At 33.5% G+C, this 20,616-nt stretch overlaps 1 protein-coding gene across 4 annotated transcripts in view; it reads right to left on the bottom strand.

The window, feature by feature from the left end:
• The window catches only part of CACNA2D1 (calcium voltage-gated channel auxiliary subunit alpha2delta 1), a 356,843-nt gene that overhangs the window by 43,959 nt on the left and 292,268 nt on the right, over positions 1-20,616 (bottom strand). For 2 of the 4 annotated variants that reach the window (XM_042872960.1, XM_042872961.1), the window contains exons 13-18: positions 10,476-10,554; positions 8,626-8,675; positions 7,236-7,325; positions 5,562-5,630; positions 4,648-4,722; positions 3,603-3,677 (exon numbers count right to left, since the gene is read on the bottom strand). In XM_042872960.1, coding sequence (XP_042728894.1) covers positions 3,603-3,677; positions 4,648-4,722; positions 5,562-5,630; positions 7,236-7,325; positions 8,626-8,675; positions 10,476-10,554 — 438 coding nt within the window. Of the gene's footprint in view, positions 1-43; positions 101-2,504; positions 3,064-3,602; positions 3,678-4,647; positions 4,723-5,561; positions 5,631-7,235; positions 7,326-8,625; positions 8,676-10,475; positions 10,555-20,616 lie in introns of those variants that run through there. The other 2 variants (XM_042872959.1, XM_042872963.1) reach the window with 2 other exon arrangements.

The following is a 20,616-nucleotide window of genomic DNA, read 5'->3' as shown; positions in this document are numbered from 1 at the left end:
GCCTATGCATTCTAGCGCACTAATCACCTCCATCCAAAGTTACCTGTACATGGGGTCTCCTTTTTCTCAAATTAACTTTTGGTATGCCCACACCAATTTGCTGAAGTAACAAAAAAGCAGTAATTTACTTTTTTACACTATTAATAAACAGACCACTTGTAGAAGTGAAATCTTTCCTACACATCTATATTCTACAGTGCACATGTACTGGAGCCAGGGACTAACCCTCATTCTGCTCAGGAGTTCTGAACTCAATGTCAGAATTGCACATAGGTTTTGTCTAGAGAAACAAAAAACAGACAAATTTTAAACAGTGTGAATGAAGTTAACAGAGCTTTCCCTCCCCCCATACTCTGCCAGAACTAAATTGTGGAGAAGTTTCACCTTTTGCACTTCTTGTTTACAGTTCCATCTGCTCTTAAATCTACCTTCCTCTTATATTTCTTTCAAAAATGTAAACCATATAACCAAATACTGGACCATAATGAAAGCATGTGCGATTTTATAATTATCATTAGTTGGATTTTTATCACAACCATAATGAGAATGAAGAAAAGAATGCTAATCCTTAGAAATTATATTAAAAACAAACAAACAAACAAACAATTATCCGCTGTTTTTCAAATCTTATCTAATTAGAACTCATCTTGTTAACATATACTTAATTTAAACTAACCACTCAATCCAGTGGCTACATTTATTTGGCGAGACAGGCACCTGCTCTTTTTCAGGACAACGAGAAAACACACACAGAGTACATAGGCAGAAAATATAAAATTATTTGTTTAAAAGTGTAATATAAAATTATAAATACATATGTTTTATTTAGTTTAAAACTGTGTTAAACTGAAAGGTTAAAAAATATTTCCAATGTTATGGTTTGACACAGTTTTCACGCACAAAACAAAACAAAAGGGAAAGTTCCTCAGATTTTTTAACCTGTTTTCAATCTGTCTTTCTAAATTTTTTTGTCAGTTGTAGAAACAGATTTACAAGTTCAGAATTTCTAAAGGTTTTTTTTTTGTGTGTGTGTGTATGAGATGCCATTGCAAGAAAATTCCCCAAAATATTGTGTTGAACCAGTTTTGATTTCAGATAAAATTTTCAGAAGGAAAGGCATTCAGAAGAAGGTACTACTGAAAGTTTGATACACCCTCACCTCTTCAAAGGTAAAGACGAAGTTATGTTTTAGCTTACATCTACTGAAAAATTGCTGCCAAAGAGGGTTAAGATGTTGTTAGTTGATACGTTAATGGCTACCAGGATGTTCAACTAAAATTAATGACATGTTAAAGAAAGCTCTAAATATATCTTTCTTCATAGTGTACCTTAGTTTTAAAACGTAGTTCTTGTATCAGTCTGTATAGCATGCACCACCCCAAACAAACTGGGAGTGAAAAAGTCTAGCCTGTGTAACTGTTAATAACAACAACAATAATAATGCATATGCTTAATATTACATTTAGACATTATTCTATCACATAAAACACATCACATAAAATGGCATTTTTTCAATATAGTCTAAATCTATATTATTCTATATTATTTTAACTTAAAAAAAACAAGGCATCTACACAAAGAAACCATGACAGTTAGTTTCCTCATAATCGTCTGCAGTCTGTCTAGGTTTAGCTGGAACTGAGTTTTTCATTCTCTAACAAAAGTTCTTTACTCTTACACAGTACAATGATTGCACATGAGGTGAACACAGCCTGTATTTATTAATTCCTCACAAGATGATGCCTAAAAGAAGAATGCTACGTTGCTTCATTTTATGTTCCTTCTATTAACAAAATCCTAGTTTTATTTGGAAAAGGTAAACTACCTGCCATTATCTAAATTTCTATTAATCTCTAGGAAAGAGAATGATGCAATTATTTGTCACAGAATAATTCACTGAGCATAATCATCAAATCAGAACTTCTAGTTTTTTACCACATCATGAAAATCAAATGTGTATATATAGAAATAGAAGTGCTTGTAAATTTTTAAAACCTAAACAAAGTCTGTCTTTTTCTTGTTCTTCTTTTTCAAGGGTATTCTTAAAATAAATCAATAGGGATACTCCATCAACAGCTAAGATCAAGTTACTCCTTCTCCAAAAGCATGTTGTTGGTGTTTTCCTACACACTTGGCAAAAGACTTCAAACACATTCTTTACTTCAGAAAGTTAATTCACATATTCATAATTCAAATTCCCATGGGTCGAGAATTAAACGAATCACTAAAGTATGTAAATGAATTCTTCATTTATTCTCTGCCATTTGTAGTTAAATATTGTGAAGTACTAAACAAAGGGTCTGCTATCCTTTCTGTAGCTACAGTAGGACATTCTAATGAACAAACAAAAGAGGACAGTTGCCTTTCTTGCCTCAGGTTGTACTCACAACTTGCATTTATCTTGTCCAGAGATTGTTCAAACTGTCTAAATAAGAAATTTTAATATTGGCACCTGAACTATGCAGATATATTCTTTGATGTTCAGTACTTACAATGATTCATCATTAATTCTAGATTTTTTATTAGTACACTATCCATACATTTCTATCAACCCACAGTGGTTTTATTTATTTGTTTTTGTTAATTCAGCTCTAACCATTTTTCTCTTGTAGAATGATGTATTTTTGCATTGTGAACAACTTGAGGACAAAACTGCTCAAAGTTTCTTTCTCACAGAGTTAAGGCATTTTGAAATATTCCATTAAACAGAAGATTTGTTGACATGGAGCAATCCTTCATTAAAACAGAGACTGAAGTTTTGATTTCTGAAGAATGTTCAGCCATTCACCTTGAAGTATCTCATCAAAGCCAAGGAGGCGACTTCCACAAGGCAATACATGTAATTTATCAGTTCATACAGGATCAAGACTACTATTATTGGCTATGAATCTAGAGTGAAATTTTGGTTTTAAAGTTTACTGAATTCTCAAGAAAATTACATCCTAATTAGATTTAGATAGATTTTATGTCTGAAAGACCTTTCATAAGTTGAATTAAAATCTAGCATTCTGGAAAAGAGTAAATGGTCTGATCCACCCCAACTCTGCAGCTCAGGTTTCATCTCTGGTAAATAGAAAGTAAGCAAAGAAACAAATATGAAAATACAAGTGAAAATAGTGTGTGATTGTCCCTGATTTCTGTGGTTTTGTAAGTATTAAAGTTTAAACTTCTGAAATAAGAAAACATCAAATAATAAACATATGCTAGTAAACTCCCTTGAGTTTGCTTCAGTGGCATCTTGTAACACAGTACAAATTCTTTGTAATATTACACCTATCTCTGGTTGTTTTTTTGTTTGTTCTTTTTTTTTTCTTTGTTAATACATATACTGAAATACTTATTTCATATTTATAGATGTCTGTGTAAAATATACGTCTTTCTTATTTCACTTATAACAAAATTCAACAAAAATCAATGCTCATCTTATTGCTACCTAAGTGGATTTGGATGAGGCCATACATAAACCGTGGATTTTCCTGGCACCCCAGAATGGAGAATTCGTTATTATTTTTCTCTGATAATTTAGGCAGTTCTTATTTATTCATATTACTTCGCACAATGTCCCCGTATTACAGTGAACAAAATTAGAAAGTTTCTCATACCTTTGGTTGAAGATTTGGATGAAGTAGCACGTACCCATTAGGATCAATTGCAAAGTAGTATCCATTTGGACAAAGCTGAAAGAAAGAAATGAAGTTTAGCGTAGTAAATCCCAAGTAATAATGAAAGATTAACCAGTAGCTTTCCAGAAATAGTTACACTGAGGAAAATAATTGCTTCAGGCATCATGATGTATGTGAGATATCAATCCAGAGAAGAATTAAAAGAAAAGTTTACTCTTTTAGAATCATAAACATAGGAGAATAATTTGTGCTGATGTGGAGTTCACAAGGCCCAATCCTTCACTGAAAGAAGTATACTGAGTATGCTCACTACACAGCTGATCTTTCCTATAAGGACCTATTGCTGAATTCTGTTCAACTTGTCCTCCATTATGAACCATGCTATTCCTTTCCTACTTTTTCAGGCAATCTGTCCAAAGACTGTACTGTGGCATGGGATTTTCCCATCTTAGATGGAAGACTCTGTATTTGCCTTTGGTAAAATTCATGATATTCTTTGTTTCCCGAGATGTAGTTTTCCACAGTAATGGGTATTTTCTTAGAAATTCTCTAGCTAGATGTCTAAGTATAGAAATCAATCATATTGAATAGTGTATAGACAGACATGTATTTAAAAAAATATTACATATAAATAAATATATAAATATATTAAAATATATATAAATAAATGTCCTCTAAAAATGGTAAGTATTATTATTATTAGCTATAGTTAATTATATACCCTGGACTCTGGTAGGAATCAAACACTGAGCAGCAATGCCTAAGGCTACAGAATAATAAATACTTGGAATATATCCCCTAGTGAAAAAGTTAGCTTTTACAGATGCATTCTGATGGACAATTCACACAGAAGCCTGGGTTTGCCTGGTCAGAAAATCTACAACAATGGAAAAGAGTATATGAAAAGAAGCCTGCTGGTGTTTTGACTCACTTCCAGTCATTGCTACATGACTGATGAAAGAGCACACAAAGAAATCGTACATAAATCATATATGAAGAAAAACTAGCAACACAACCAACTCACCGTAAATCGAGGTGTCAGCTTTTTTATGTCTTCCAGAGAGACATCAACCCCCATTACTCCAAGAATCAACTGGTTCTGGCAAAATTCCAAAATGTTAGGTCATGTTTGACATATTTACAATACAGGATAACTGAGAGTCAGTGAATTTAAATTTTGCCTTCATCTCTTGTTTGACAAAAGTACTTGAAAAGTTGCCTATTTATTACTGGGTCTATTTTAAATATTTTTAATAATAACTAATGTGATTAAAGATAATATACATAATTTAGTCCAGAGTATGGAAATTGTTTCAGAAGACGAGAATGCATGCTTTCCTGGATGAACAAACTATAAATGCAAGAACAAAACAAGCAAAATATATTGCTTGTCAAACTATTATGAGTTACTACTATCCATATAGACCTGTAAATACACCCTCAGGTTGGGCAGCTGACCATTAAACTTATTAGACTGTAACAGCACTAGAAAACTTAATACTTAGATCTTAACTTGTACCCACAGTGCTATTTTTTATAATCATTACAACTAATTCATTTAAAGTCTGCATCATTGCCTTTTACCCTGAATTGTCAGAGCTTCACAGATTTGTTATATTTATCCGGCTTTCCTTCCTGGCAAGGCCTAAAAAATGTCACTTTCTACTTCCCATCTCCTGAGCACTTTGCTCATTCACACTGCCACCAGGTCATAGAGATAAAACAAGGAATGTCATACCCTGAAACTCAGAACAACAAAATGAGTGACCTGAACTTTCTTGTTCACAAGATGTTAACAGGGAACTAGAGCCAATCTATTTATTTCTGACATATAAGACAATTAAATTGTAGAAAGTTCTATCAAAATGCACATTTTTCTAGGAGTTTAGCATTAAATTTAATTGTTTGCTTGCTTGCTTGCTTTAAATAACAGCTTACTATTTTTCCATTTTGTTCTTTTGTTAGATTGAAGACAGGCAGAGTTCCTGTAATCACAAGTCCCAGCTCCTAAGAAATAAACACATACAGAGGGAATAAAAAGACTTTTCAGTTTAATAACAAATATTCACAGGGAAATAGGGATTAGGGGAAAAAAAAAATAAATGCTTACGATAAAGAACCATTGTTACAAATGAACATTGCCACAAATTCTAATTGCTGCTAACACCAAGACTTGAGAAAAAGCCTGTAAGGGGACTAGATATATCTGTGCCCTCCTTCGTGATAAGAAAGTCAACAGATTTCAACCTTTACCTCTGATAGCTTAGTATGAGTTGGTCTCCACCTAATAAATATTATTACTAAAATGCCCTGTTTTTTATAAATGCATATGTATGCACACACACAAATATGCCTATGATTATATACACACTTACAAACATGCTTACAAACCATGCAGGAAACTTGAAGGAAAGACTGAATTAACCCAATGAAAACACACAGTGACATGATAGAAGTTTTCAGATGTCACTCTTCATTAAGCAGATCTCTTTCTTTTCCAAGTTACAAATTTAGCTTTGGCTTTACAACAGGATATGTACAGAAAATAAGAACTTTCGTCACAACATCCTTTATATTTCCAGTAAGTACCTCAACAGTAACCCAGAAAACATGGGTAATGAACTTCTGGTCATTGAAATTCCAAAGAAAAACGGGTTCCCCTGTGTGTCAAGCTCAGTTCTATGATGTACTGATAAAAATTTACAATAATGCTGACTGACAGGAAGATGTGGATTTTGACATGACATTAATGACCATGTGACCTTAAATAGATATATCGTTCCAGATGACCATTTAACAGTATTTTTTTGTCTAGATAGAGTTATTCAGAAGGAGGTTATCTAGAGCAACAGATTAGATTGCTGCTAATAATACTTTGCTGTTTGCAGTTCCCTGAATATGTTTGTTTTACAAGACTTGTGATATGTTTAGCAGTAAAGAAAGTGTTTCATACAACTTTTTGTTTATTTTATAATTATATACACTGTCCAATTAAAGAAATCATTGCTTTGAGCAAGCAAGTAATTACAACTATGGTAATTTAAAGATCCATGTTCAAAATTTGTACACGTACCCAGTGAAAACTGAAAGGTTTAATTCTCCCCTGAGTGCTTGGGGGAAAACAAAAACAAAAACAAAAACAAAAAAGCCCTAACACAAAAACAAGCAAACAACCCTCCCCCCTCCACACACACAAAAAACCCTTCACAAGAGTAATATAACTGATGATCTCTACTGCAGCACAAGTATAAAACTGGAAAACTGTATGTTTTTTTTATTATTATTTTTGCTGGTTTTTGTATTTTGTTTTTGTTAATTTGTGAACATTGATGACTTCTACCTAAGGATCTGTGTGTAGAATTGCTTTTCTCTGTTAAAGTTGAGCACAGTAATGAAAATACCAGATGCAAGCAAAAACCAGCACGTTGGCACTAGTTCTTCAGAAAGTTGCTCTATTGAAGTGTTCAGATGATGGAAATGGAAGAATATTATGTTTGGAATAATAAAAAAAATTCGTTAGGACTGTGGAGGATGGAGCCTTATGCTAACTGATATCCTATGCCTTTCTTCCGGACAGACCAAGAATTTTACTCTAATAAATAACAGTCATACCAGAGCATCCAGATAGACATTTGTCCATTGGACCTGTTTGGCTTTTTCTCCAGCTAACACCATTGGCCTTCCCAAAACATCCAGATATTCCTGCCAAAAAGTGTAATAAACTTTTCAGAAAGCAGTTATTAGATTCATGTCCAGAAACAGCATAAGAACACTAATAAAAGTAAGAAAATAAAAGCAACATTAAAAAAAAAAAAAAGAAAAAGATTAGTGAAAAATGTCAACATTCACCACTAACACAAGTATTTTATTTACATATTTATTTTATAATTCTACTGCCCAACATCTCAGTCTTCAGACTGCAGTATGCACTGCCAAGACAATTCCTGTACTTCAGTGTCAGTTGCTCTATCACAGTTGGACCATATAGATCTATAACCACTGTTCTCTTTTCATGAATTGAGAATTACAATTATATCCATTCAAAAATTAGATGTTAACGTCACAGTGAAATTACGGGCAGATCACAGATCCTTCAATTCAGAAGAGATAGTGGAGGGTGAGTGGTAATCACTATGTGAGGTTCTACAAGAAGAATCTGTGTAACTCCTATTGAAACTAAACTTTCAGAATTTTAAATGTGCATAGTCCCTGTCTTCCTTTAGTTCTGCACTGCAGATAGAGCTGGTGATCTAAAAAGTTATAAAATTTCTGGTCTGACTTGGGAATGGTTGCCATCAAACTTCTTTTACTCTTTAAGTTTTCCAATCTGTCTTAAAATATTAGGGATATTTCTTGCCAGACACTATCTGGAAGAGTTTAACAGCATCAAAGGACTCTTACTCAAAGGACTCAAGCCAAAAAATGTTTGTTTTGCTTGTGTTTTGTTTTTGTGTTGTTTGTTGTGTTCAGAGATTTTGTAAGATTTATGCCCTTATACAGACCCACTGCCTTCTCCGTGCAATGCAAACCTGTCTAGAAAGGTTATATATTTATAAAAAGATTCTGGTTTTAAAGAACTTTGTGAAAATTGCTGCCAAATCTCAGGATCAAAGAGGAACCATGTAAGGCAAGGAGGAAAACTGAGCCCAGAATGAAGCCCTTGTCTGAAAAGTGTTACAGGATGCTGAGTATTTCAAACTTTAGTTTGTGCGCCTGTGGCCAGCCATTTTTAGAAGGTACTAGCATGACCTGAATGCATGCAAGCTGCTGTGGGCGAGCTGGCTAGGGTAACTGAGATCACATTGTAAATTGGCTTACTGTAACTGTGCAGAAGGAAAAAATAAATGAAAACATTATTCTAACAGAATAATACTGCATATGTACAAGAAAACTACAACTTTTTCTCCATTCTTAATGTACTCTACCTTGGAAAATGGTTTAGAACAGAAATTACCCTACTTTCTGTGTTACAACTGTATCTGCATTTTGCAGATGTCCTTACCTGGGTGTTTATTCTTATGGCTCCAATGGATGGAATTTCATAATAATAGCCTAAAATGGGGAACAGAGGTAACACTTTCTTAATATAATACAATTCTAGTTTCTTCATCTTAGGGAATTTAATTTTACTCATAATTTCTAATTAAAACTTTATAGAAAGTACCATGTATGAATGAAACATTTTTTTTGTCAATGCCACATCAGCACATGGACACACATGCCATACAGGCCAACCTAGTTAATCTTCAGCAGCAAGACTGTGTTATGTATTAATTTTGTTAGTTGTTTTTAAAAGTAGGATAATGTACTGAATTTGTATTCTTGTACTCCCAGTTACTCTGAAGGGCCAGCTTACTTAATGGTGGTTTCAAAGCACTGTGATAGAGACAGAATTATATGTTGAATGTATGTACATAAGAAAGCAAAAATAATTATAGTTTGTTGCAGTACTGAAGTTCACAGCATAAAAACATAAGGCAATCTGGAAAGAACAAAAAATTGTATCTAGCATTTCTTCTAAACTGAACATCAGAAATGTCTTCATTCATTATCAATATTATCTCTTATTTGCCTGAATTAAAAATATTGCCCATATTCATCAGTAAGACTGAAAAGAAGGAGAAATAAAGCTCCTGATCCAAGATCCAGTTTCAGACCACAAATCAGAGGGAAGGAGAGCAGAGTAAGAGAGACAAGAGTAATGAGGTTTCTCACATACTTCGTCTTAAGTAATGTGTGACTTGATAACAAATTAAAAGCTTTAAGAAAAATTTAAAGCAAAAATTCTTTTTTTTGGATGTGCAAACAAAGAATTCCATCAATTTTGGAAAGATTAGTATGATCATTTTCCTTTGATAATAAAATGACATAGGTGATAATTCCATAAGTGAGCTGGTCTGAATTTATTTTAACAGAATTTAGTTTAAATGCACATAGTATTCAGAGATATAAAGACATTACTTTAAAAATTTGTTCAAAAATCAAATGCTGATTTTCTGTAATTATCTGACAATGCAATCTACAGAACATCTTGCATAACTTAGAATTCTGAGAGATTTATGAGTTTATGATAGACATGTTGTTCAGGTAAGCTATAAATTCTTCTCTATCATTCTATATTTGCATCTTTTATGTTTAAAAATTTCTCTTCTGCATTGTATCTCTGTTTATCTCTTGTCTCCTTCCCTAGTTATATGGTGTCTGAGATGCTTTCTTCTCATACTAATTCTAATTGCATCTCTCTACGTTTTTCATGCAGAAATTTTAGGAGAATTTTACTTCCTTACATTAATTCTTTTTTTTTTAATTTCCATTGAAAAAAATCATAAATTTAGGATGCACTTCGAAACTAAGGAATCACAGAAAGAATTATTACGATATTTTCTTACAGAAAGAAAAAAAAGGGAGATGGGAAGAAAATTACTGCAAGTCAGCTGGTCTCTTCTATGTTTTCAAGAAAAAAAAAAAAAAAGAAATTCAATCACCCAACCAACAGAACAAAAGATCCTTTTGTCCAAGCTCCTTAATATAAAACAGGTTTCATTAATTTTCTTATCTGTCATCAGTTCCATGTTTCCATAGATAGCTATTACAACAAGAACACTCAAAATTTGCCCATAATATCTTATTATTATTATAATGAATACTGTAATAATACTTTTCTTACAACACTGTATTATATAATAACAAATAAACACAAAACTTATTATTTATCCACATGTATATACACATTTCATCAACTGTTTTGAAACTGATTAAAAATACAAGAAAGCTTCAAATTAGGCTGAAAAACAATTTTTAAAGAAGTTAAAGATATTTCTCCAGCAAAGAACAGTTTCAAAGACAAAGTACCTTTATTTTCACAGGCCATCCACTGAATAGGTCCTTTGTCATAATTATGTTGACCAACAGAAAATGTGAACACACGTACCTAAGCATATTAAAAAACAAACAAAAAGACATAACATAAAACTTAACTAAATACATTAATTAGCTGCGACTCTCAAGTTAATGATTCTTGGATTTTTTTTTAAATATATTTGAAGCAAAAAATATTTGAAGCAAATTGATATCAATACAATAGAGTCACTGGCATTATGACATTTATGTGTTATATTTTGTCCCACCAAGTAGAACTCATTAAGAATTTTCTTTCATACATCTTTCATGCTTTAAAGCTCTAATACTGATTATTCTGTAAAACATTTGAATTCTTTTTTATTTTTTCTAGTGCGCTTATTTTAACACTTCCTTCTTTTCTAAATTAGTTGCCATTATCTTCTATCATACTGATAAACTAAAATTAATAATAATAAATTAATGAAATAAGATAAAATAATTAAAACCCAGTATGTTTGTATGTAGATTAAAAATCATACAAGATGCAGAAAAAAGCTATATATATATATATATATATATATATTATGCTTCAGTTTCCAATAGAATATTCTGCTCAGAAGCTGAACTTTTCTGAAGAAGGGGAAAAATATTTTCCCAGCAGTTTTAATAAGCTGATAACTATTTCTATGTCCCTCTGAAGGATTATCCTACAGCCACACAGTCTTTCCTTTTCAGGCATCTCTTCATGAACCTTTAACTTTACCACTTCACTTTACAAAACACAGATCATAATATGAAAATAAAATATGAATTCCTTTCCATGGGATTGAGTAATAAAGGACTGTTTTCTTTAAATACATTAAATATAAAGCTGCATAGACTCCCTGCAAACTACTTTCTGATTGATGCTAAGTTTTTAGGTTGCATTCATTCAATTTTTCTTCACTTTATTTAGCATGTGCTACATAAACCTTTAGTTGTCAAATAAGCAACAGAAATTATGTGACAAAGTCAGAGCCAGTGCATTAACCAAGAGCTATAGGAATAGTTCCAAATCATCAGTCAACAGGTATCAGTTGGTGAAATTTTATTACTGATGACCCTTATATGGAGGAAGGGCAAACCAAGCCCTCCACTAGACATCATTTAAATTAGGAATATGTTTTGATTTGCTCTATCTGTACAAACCCTTTGTTTCTGCTTATGGTAGAATTAAAACAACGACTTAGGCAAGATTTAAAAAAAAAAAAATAAAAAAATCTATTGAAGTTCTAATAAAATTACCATATATAAGGTCATTTCTCAATAACAACTCAAACCAATTGCAGTTTTAGTTACACAGACAGGCACGTGAATGATTATGTGTCTGATGTTGAATTTTGTTCTCATAGTTTGTATGGACAGGGACAGATGAAAAATACCTTCAATTACCTTGAAAACATCAGTATTGCTGGTATGAACATAACTTTGATATGTCTGCATCTCATTTACCTTTTTTATTATGTGTCACATTGTAAAATCAAGTTTCATTTGCCATCCCTCACTTGTTCCCATTTGTTCTTGACCTTTTTTACAAAGTGCCAGCTATAACCCTTCTAATGGATCTGTTTCTATTTAATTACCATCTATTTTTTACAAGTTAAATATCATGTTGTTTTAAATCTGTATCTCTCAGCTCACAACCCATCTATGACACTTCTGGTTTTTTGGGAACTCACAACTGTTCATGGTTTAGTGTTCACTAAACAATTAAGATTACATTATTCTTAAAAATTATGGTGAAACAAAGCAAAATCAACTAAAGACCACTAGCTAGATAGTTGAGTGATTTGATGTCTCTTTTGGACTAAAAGCAACTAATTAAGTATAAAAGAGTCATGTGGGTTTGCTTGTGTGTGTATAAAATACGAGGCAATTAGACTGGATCATCTAGCATTTGATGTCAAATATAAAATTAAAGCACTGTGTTGGACTAAAGTTGCGAAATGGTATGTAATTTAGGGAAAAGAAGCAGCATGTTAAATCTGCAACTAATATATAAAGAATTCAGAATTTAAAATATTGACAACAACCAGAGGACAATATATCTGATTTACTGTTCCTTGGATAATTAACAGAGATAAAGAACTGCAATGAAAATTTGAGTTTTTAATTGTTACTTGGTTTGGCAAGAAGGTGGAACATTCAAAAGAGTTCTATTTTTCCCATTGCCTCATCTGGAATTGAGTAGAATGACAGACCAGCTGGAAAAATGAGTCAGAAAGTCAAATTAACAAGCCAATTTTAGCAAAAAAACATGCTCTGTGCTAGCATTTTCTGCGACATGATACAATGTCAGCCAAAGAACTGAGATGAATCTGTGTATACCTTTTTCTTATAGACATCTCTGCAAAGAAGACAGAAGATTTTCAAACTTAAATAAATAAATAAGACAGGTTTAATTACTTTTACTAGGAATATTGTGAATGAGAATAGATATAGATATAAGCATTTCTCCCTTTATTTGTTCCTCCTTTCAAATTTGGTTTCCACCAAGTAAGCGGATTTTTAAGTTGAAGAAAACTGCCAAGTATCTTTGATCCCTAGTTGTTTTTCATCTGCAATAGCCACTGAGACCTGTTAATTCCTTCTCTGTACTTCTCTAAAAGATCTCAGATCTTGTGAGCACACTAGGTTCCAGGGCTCTTTCACACAGGTCTTCTTTCCCCAAATCTTTCCCCACAGAAAATCCAGCCTTACAGAGGAGATCCAATTGTTCTCTTCATGTACAAAAATAACATTCAAATTATTAAAAAGTAATGGAAGAATTAGAAGAAGAAAAAAAAACCTAAAACCAAAATAAAAGATAGGAGCTGTCTCGTTCTCAATGGGACTACTGAAAATATAGTTTTTCTAGAAAAGTCATACACTCATGATGGAGAAGTTAAGATGGTCAAATATGGTCTAGAAACTTTTCTTAAGGGTAAGAGTCCTAAGTTCCACCACCAAGACTTCAAATCTGATGCTGCATTAGTTCTTTTAGGGTAATAATATGTACTGATTCGCTATTTGAAACAAGTCTTCTATCATTATTATTTATTTTCAGTGTAAATAGTGTAGAGTAAAGCAATACCTTTATTAAAAATTAAAAATGTTTAGAACTGTGTGAGGACAGTCAGATAATGAATGACAAAGGAAAAGGCTGTCCAGAGAAGCTGTTAAGTCTGCATTCTTCAAGATATTAGATAAAGTCCTGAGCAACCCAGTCTGATTTAGTCCTGATTTTGCTTTGAGAAGGACAGGGGATAAGAGGTCCAAAGGTCCTTGCATCCTGACTTATCCCACAATCCTTTGAAGGATATGAAAGGAAATAAATGAATAAAAAAATAAAAATCCAGCTCTCAATCAGAGAAATTTCCTAACAGAAACAATGCTACAGAAAGTAGAGGAAGAAGTACTTTATTAAGGAACTTAATAATCACATAAACTAAATATTTTACTAATTATTTATTTTCCTTTTTTTTTTTTACTTCAAATTTCTCTGTACAAGAAAAAAGTCTAATAAAGATGAATGTGAACAGAAGGATTCTGACTCCTACATATATGAAGTGATAAAGGCACTCAAGAGAGCTGTGAGGAAAATAGAAATGAAGAGCTATACACAAATAGGCTGGTTTGGTTACAGATGTCAGTTGCCTTTTTCTTTCCCCCCCTATTTTATTTCTTCATTTTGCCATTGGAGTAACATAAAGTAATAAGTAAAATGAATCTCACCATTTTACCACAATCGTGTAGAAGTGTGAAAGACTTTTTCCACCACTAGATAAACAAACTGAATCAGAAAATGATCTGATCAGATCATGTAACTTTGGTATTCATGACAGTAAGATTTCAGAATATATTAATTTGAGCTTTGTAACTGCAGATAAAAAGTAAAAGTTTTTTTTTTAATTACTATTATTAAAAACCAAGAGAAGCTGTAATAAAGAGGAATTAATAATTCAGTAATTTCAGCATCATCTAGGAAATTATTTTTTCCCATTAATGTGCTTATATAGATTATCAGATATGATGAAAAATTGTTTCAAGTTTATATCTAATAGGTATACTTCTCAAGCAAGAGTAACATACCAAGACTATAATTCTAAATAAAATCGCAAAAATGCTTTTCTATGCCTCATTATGCAGTCGGTCTCCTACCTCCCTCGCAAGCATATCTTTTAAACCACTTAATTAATTTGCAACTCTTCTGCTGGAGATCAGGGAAATGTTATGTTGTTTTCTAGCTATCGCTGTGATTATGCTCAGTGTGTTCCTTTCCTTACTGTGTTTACATCTTTGACTTATCCCCATAACTGAATAGAATTTTGAAGACAATTTCAGATTCTGCTATCAAGTAGCTAAGACCAAAAGGCATCTATGACCAATTTTAATGAAAAGCACAACTTCAGAGTTATCATCTGAAAACCCTAACTAGGTTAGCCATAAGAAATGCCAAATACTGAGTTTCATCTAAATTCTGGCCCATAATCTTTTGTCCTTGACTGCTAGATTCAGAACTTAAAGGGATACAGTCATGATTCATTTGGTTTTATCAATAAAAGTAAAGCAGCTTTGCTTTGATAGAAAGGACAGGGAAAAGAGAAGCTGCATGTTCAGGAGTATTGCTGACAGTGATGTGCTAGAGGAAACTTCTAGGGTCCCTTAGTCTACATTTATGCACTAAATAAACTGGGACATAAATCATTTTCTTTCTCAGTCTGTAGGGCAAAGCATGGCTCACATCTCTATGGCTACATTATTTTGCTTTCCTCGCTCCCTATCCCAACCCCCCACATCATTTGATCTCATTATGATTTCTTTTGGGATCAGCTATGGTTCATGCTCATCCCTGAACTGAACTCCTCAAGACACTGTTTGAGAGAGCTGACTGCCACAGGCCAAGAACCATACCATTGAGTCTGTTAACAATTAAACATTATGGATAATTCTGGACAGTTCTTCAGACTGCATGCTGACCTTGGTTTATGGGTACGGGCACAGCTGTGCGATTCAGTCATAAGAATAAGGCTTGTTTTCTTGTGAACGACTGAGCAGCATTCATCTTTTTCAAAACACCCATGACAGTGCCTCTAACTTTTCAAATGAGAGCTTAATGCTTCTCGGTTTAATCAGAAGTTGTAACTGCTACTGCTCTGAATACCAGGCCCAACAAAGTTCAGAAGTCGGAGATTTAGGCTTTTGTACGTGATCCTTGGACTTCTATGCATTTATTTTGGCCTTAACATAACTAACTGGGGAAAACACAGAGAAAATCTCAGGACCCACAGTTATTAAGTTATAAAGATCTAGACCTCAAAATGCAGAATTCAAATTTCAATGTCAAGTTAGAGAAATAGCATGAAATACCAACAGAAATATATCAAGTTGTATTTTTGACTCTTCTGTCCATATTATGATTTGTTTCTTTCTTTAGGTACTATCCAGAAAAAGGTTCAGAGTTGGAAAAAAAAAATACAAAAACAATGTGGGACATGGTAAGAATTTATCTCTCAAATACTTACATGCAAAAGATAATTGCTAGCTCAACATCTTTGAATTAATAGATGTGAAAAATGCTGTAATGCATTTGATAAAACACCTTCTCAAGTATTTCCACAATTGAGCCTCTGGGATCACTTCTATTCAATCCTTAACTCCAAGCTGCAGTGATAACTTGTAAATTCCTAGTCTAATTGTAATCTTTCTAATACAAATCCTTCTTTGAAAAATGAAAGAAAAATTATTGGAAAACCTCTTCTGCTTCGGATATTACTCTAAATTATACACAGAGAAAAAAGCATTTAATGATCTTGCTATTTTGACAAAACAGACACAAATACACTGACGTTCTGTGTGGTAAAATACAATTGCTGGTTTTGCCATGATTTTTTTGTTGCATCACAATGAAAACATATCTGCATTAAAACAAAAAAAGAGGGGGTATTTTGTAGTGTAAAGCTTGAAAACACTATTACCACTATTACAATTTAACACTTTAGAAAATTTGAGAATTACCACTTCCACTGAACCGAGAGAACACAAATTCATTTGTACTGTTCAACATCTTATTAGTGCCACCTTGTGGAACTGTAGCAACCAATTCCTAACTCACTGATGCTAGCAGTTGATGCTCCTTCCTGCTCTGCTAGGAGTACAAAGGTTTAAATACTTTGCTCATATAAACTATTCTATCTCTGTTAAATCAATTCTAATTAAATTGATGAAACACTGATGATATGGTCATTTCAGTCTTTATGTTGTTAAACCTTTCATGAGACAAAAGTATAATAGAAGTAGAAACTGTATTAGTCCATCCTGACAGGAATTTAATATAGAGATATTACATGATAATGAGGAGGCTATGTCCTCTGCATCGAGCAACCTACATATGTAAAAAGAAGTTTCTAATATCGTTTTTCTAGCTGTAGGTACAAATCAGCTGTATTACTACCCTTTTAAAACATTAATCTCAACAGCAGTTAGAAAGAGTAAAGCTGTGACTTCAAAAACAAGTTGGATTTCATTATTATGTGCCTGAAGTGAGGTTTTAGAGTCAATTTGGTCGTGACTATCCTAACAAAAATTGTGCCTTGGTCAACGCACTGGCCTTGAGAGAATTGAGGAAGTTCCTGGGACAGCAGAGTCTGCACGCATGATTGGAAGCTATATTATTGCATTTTCCTTCTCTCCTTTTCCTTGGTGCTCATGGGAGCAGTGCCAGAGCCCTAGTTGAGAGTGCACCAGTTGGCACAGCCTGCAAACCTCAAAGGTCTAACTAACCATACATATGACTGCAAAAGTGTTTAAGCCCATGTTCTTTCCCAATGGAATTCATTAATATAAGTGATGCCTTAAGACACTGAGGCAGACATTTGATGTCACCAATCATGCAGTGCAGTTACTGTATGCTTAACCCATCCATTGAAACTCATGGATTTATTTCATCTGGAAGAACCCGAAATATCCCTGAAGTAGTCTTCTGTGGTGCGGATTTGCAGCTGTAGTTTGAGTGAAAGAGTGCTGACATACCAGCAGCTTCTCCTGCATTACTGACTGAGCTCTCCTGAATGTGCCAACTCACCAGACTGCCCCAGACTACCTCAGGAATAAATGTAAGGCAATCCTTTTGAATCAAGTGATTTTCTAGCCAATCACTCCATCTCCAGGTCATTCCTATTCCTCCCTCAGATTAAGAAATTACACTATCAGCTTTTTCATGTTCCAACTGATTATTTACTTTTTCCACACAAACTCTATTGACTCAGTTGACTTGTTTTCTTCTATGGTTATCTTAATAATTTTTCTTTGCTGAAGCAGAAAACAACTGAATTTCTCCTTTCCCTAAGCTAATTCACCCCGACATTCAGCATTTAGCATTCCCTGAAGAAAAAAATCATTTTTTCCAAGAGTTCTTTGTACATTTGGTTGCTCATATTGGAAAGCAGACAAAGGAGGTGACAAAGTATTTCCCTCTGTACTCTAGATTAAAAGCATTTTCGGCATTTCTTTGATAGTCAAAACAACACTGTGAGGGAGATGAGCAGCTGGAAAGGACCAGATTAATTAGAGGGATATTCACTGTTCCTGTCATGACACCAAGCCTTTTTTTTTTTTTTTTAATTTATTCGAAGTATTTAAAGGAATATTTAATATCCCACTGAACATATTCTATCTAATGAAGTTATTTCAAACTCTTGTTTTTAGCAGTTTTTAACTCTGCACTGTAGAGTAACTATTAAAATTTAAATTTTATTCAATTACCTTTTTAAAAAAATTATTCAGTGATCTTTCTTTAGAAAAAACAGTACACTTTGCCCTTTGTATAGTTACTCTCTCTATTATTTACTCCCACTACTCTAGTTTTGTACAGCTTGGGAAGTAAAACAAAGTACTTGCAAATGCCAAACAGTCTTACAAAAGAGAGACTTTTTCCCTTGTTCATGTGCTGTTTTTTGGAGATCAGCCTTCAAAAGGAACATTATCCTACGACAGTCTTAAGAGTGAGAGATTTAAGAATGAATATTCTGTAAGTTTAGTTCAATTTTTAAGAGAAGAAAAAATGTTAAGCACTTTTAACTGCGGAAACTTGCCACTACACCTAAGACTGGGCTTAGGGTAACCTGACCTTGTACTTATTGGCAGTAAAACATTCCTGTATGGAAACAAGCTTGCACTGATGATGCCTGATTTCAGCAACTGCCAAATGTCCTATAATATCTGAAAGACTGAGTCTTATGTGCAATCCTATATTAGAGAACGTCCTTCGCAGCTAGCAATTAATGCAATCGGTGTGCATACTAGCTATTGTGCTTCTTGCCAAACTGCACCTGAAATCTCAGCATTGTCTTTGAAAGACACTACAAACATACATCTCATCTATACGACTGAAAGAGATAGTTCCTCCCTATACTGAATGACACATATTTTCATTACGTTTCTAATCAGCTTAATAAACTTACCTGTAAGGGAAAAAAATAAAATGAAAGACCACAAACAAACAAAAAAGAAAAGAACTGATACTACATGTAATCTTCAGGTAAAACCAGGGGGCTGTCTGTAGTCCTGGTGTGTTCAACAGCTTGCATAAGAGTGCACTTTTTATAATTCTTATGGCATGTTTTGCATTCAAAACAGCGGGGAGAAGAGCAAAGAACTCCAGGTAACAAGATATAGGACATATATCAGTCTGTGTGAAGGAACTGAATTTTAATTCTTTGCCACAAAATCTGGCTTTTTAATGGAGAGGAGAAAAGAAGCATTTTCATCCTTACTCAAATATGCTTCTTACAGAGAAATCTACTAGAAACAAAATACTGCCTTTAGTTTTGTTTTTAAATAAAATAGCCTATACAAGACTGCAACAGAAAGCTCCAAGGTTACTGTTTCCCTAGCATCATAAAAATCACAGAATCTTTAGAGTTGGAAGAGACCTTTAAAGGTTCAAATCCCCTGCAAAGAACAGGGACGTCCGCTTCTAGATCAGGTTGCCCATGATTCAGCCTCATCCTGGAAGCTTCCAGGGGCATCCACCACATCTATGGCAACCTGTTCCAGTGCCTTAACACTCTCATTGTAAAAGACTTCCCTTATATCTAACCTAAATCTACACTCTTTAAGCTTGAAACCACTTCCCCTTGTTCTGTCACAACAAACACAACAAACAACAAACAAACACAAATCTTGCCTAGATTAATCATTTTATGCCATCTGCAGCATAAACCTGCATGACACCTTGAATCAATCACTATTAATGTAGTGGTTTGTAACTGAAGATAAACAAAAATAGACATATCAAATAGTCTCCTCACACCAAACATGAAAGAAACAAGCTGTCAGTTGGGTATTATGTAACACATACATATGATTCTAATAAGACTGATAAGATTACTTTTCAACAAAATTACATTAAAAGTTTTCTTAGCCTTCTGCAGTCCTCAGCATGAACACATGGATTTTATCTTGCAAGCAGATAAAAACTCCACATGGTAACCCAGACGGTGTCATGATGATAATGAAACAGCAGCCTAAAGAGAAACTCAGTACCAACATGAAGCCCTGTGGATATAAGCATGAAAAGGCTTTTCTGCATACTGATCTCCCAAAATAAACCCTCAGCTGCCCTGCTGCACTTTCTGCTGCGCTTCCTAAGCCTGCAGCAATCTTGCCCAACAAATTTATGTACATATATAGAACAGCATGTGAGACTTGACAGCTGAAGGGAAAAGTGGGTGAAAAGGTAACAAGAAATGGATAGCAATTCCTTATTGCAACTTTATGGGGAAAAAAAAGGAAGAAAAAAAGAAAAAGATTTTATATAGTCTAAATAAAAAGGCATCACGGAAAGACAGTGTGGCAAGGGCTGTGTCAGACACCTCAAATGCAACAGCATTGCCAGGCAATGGACACATGCCAGGAGTACATCAGTGCAGCTTCTTTCTAAAAGGATATTTTTTAAACATTAAAAACAAACAAACAAACAAACAAAACTCCATCATATTTCTAATATTTACTCATTTCTGAATAGAGGAAGAAGCTTCACACTATCAGGTAACTGTGTCTCAAAACTTAGGTAAATGAGGAAAGATGTGTACTTGATATGACAGTTAAAAAAAAACCAACCAAACAAAAAAAG

Source organism: Lagopus leucura, unplaced genomic scaffold (assembly GCF_019238085.1).
Source record: "Lagopus leucura isolate 7727_CA_CO unplaced genomic scaffold, USGS_WTPT01 Super-Scaffold_100008, whole genome shotgun sequence".
Lineage (NCBI taxonomy): Eukaryota > Metazoa > Chordata > Aves > Galliformes > Phasianidae > Lagopus > Lagopus leucura.
Note: the sequence above shows the minus strand (reverse complement) of the source record. Positions and strands in the feature narration are given on the sequence as shown.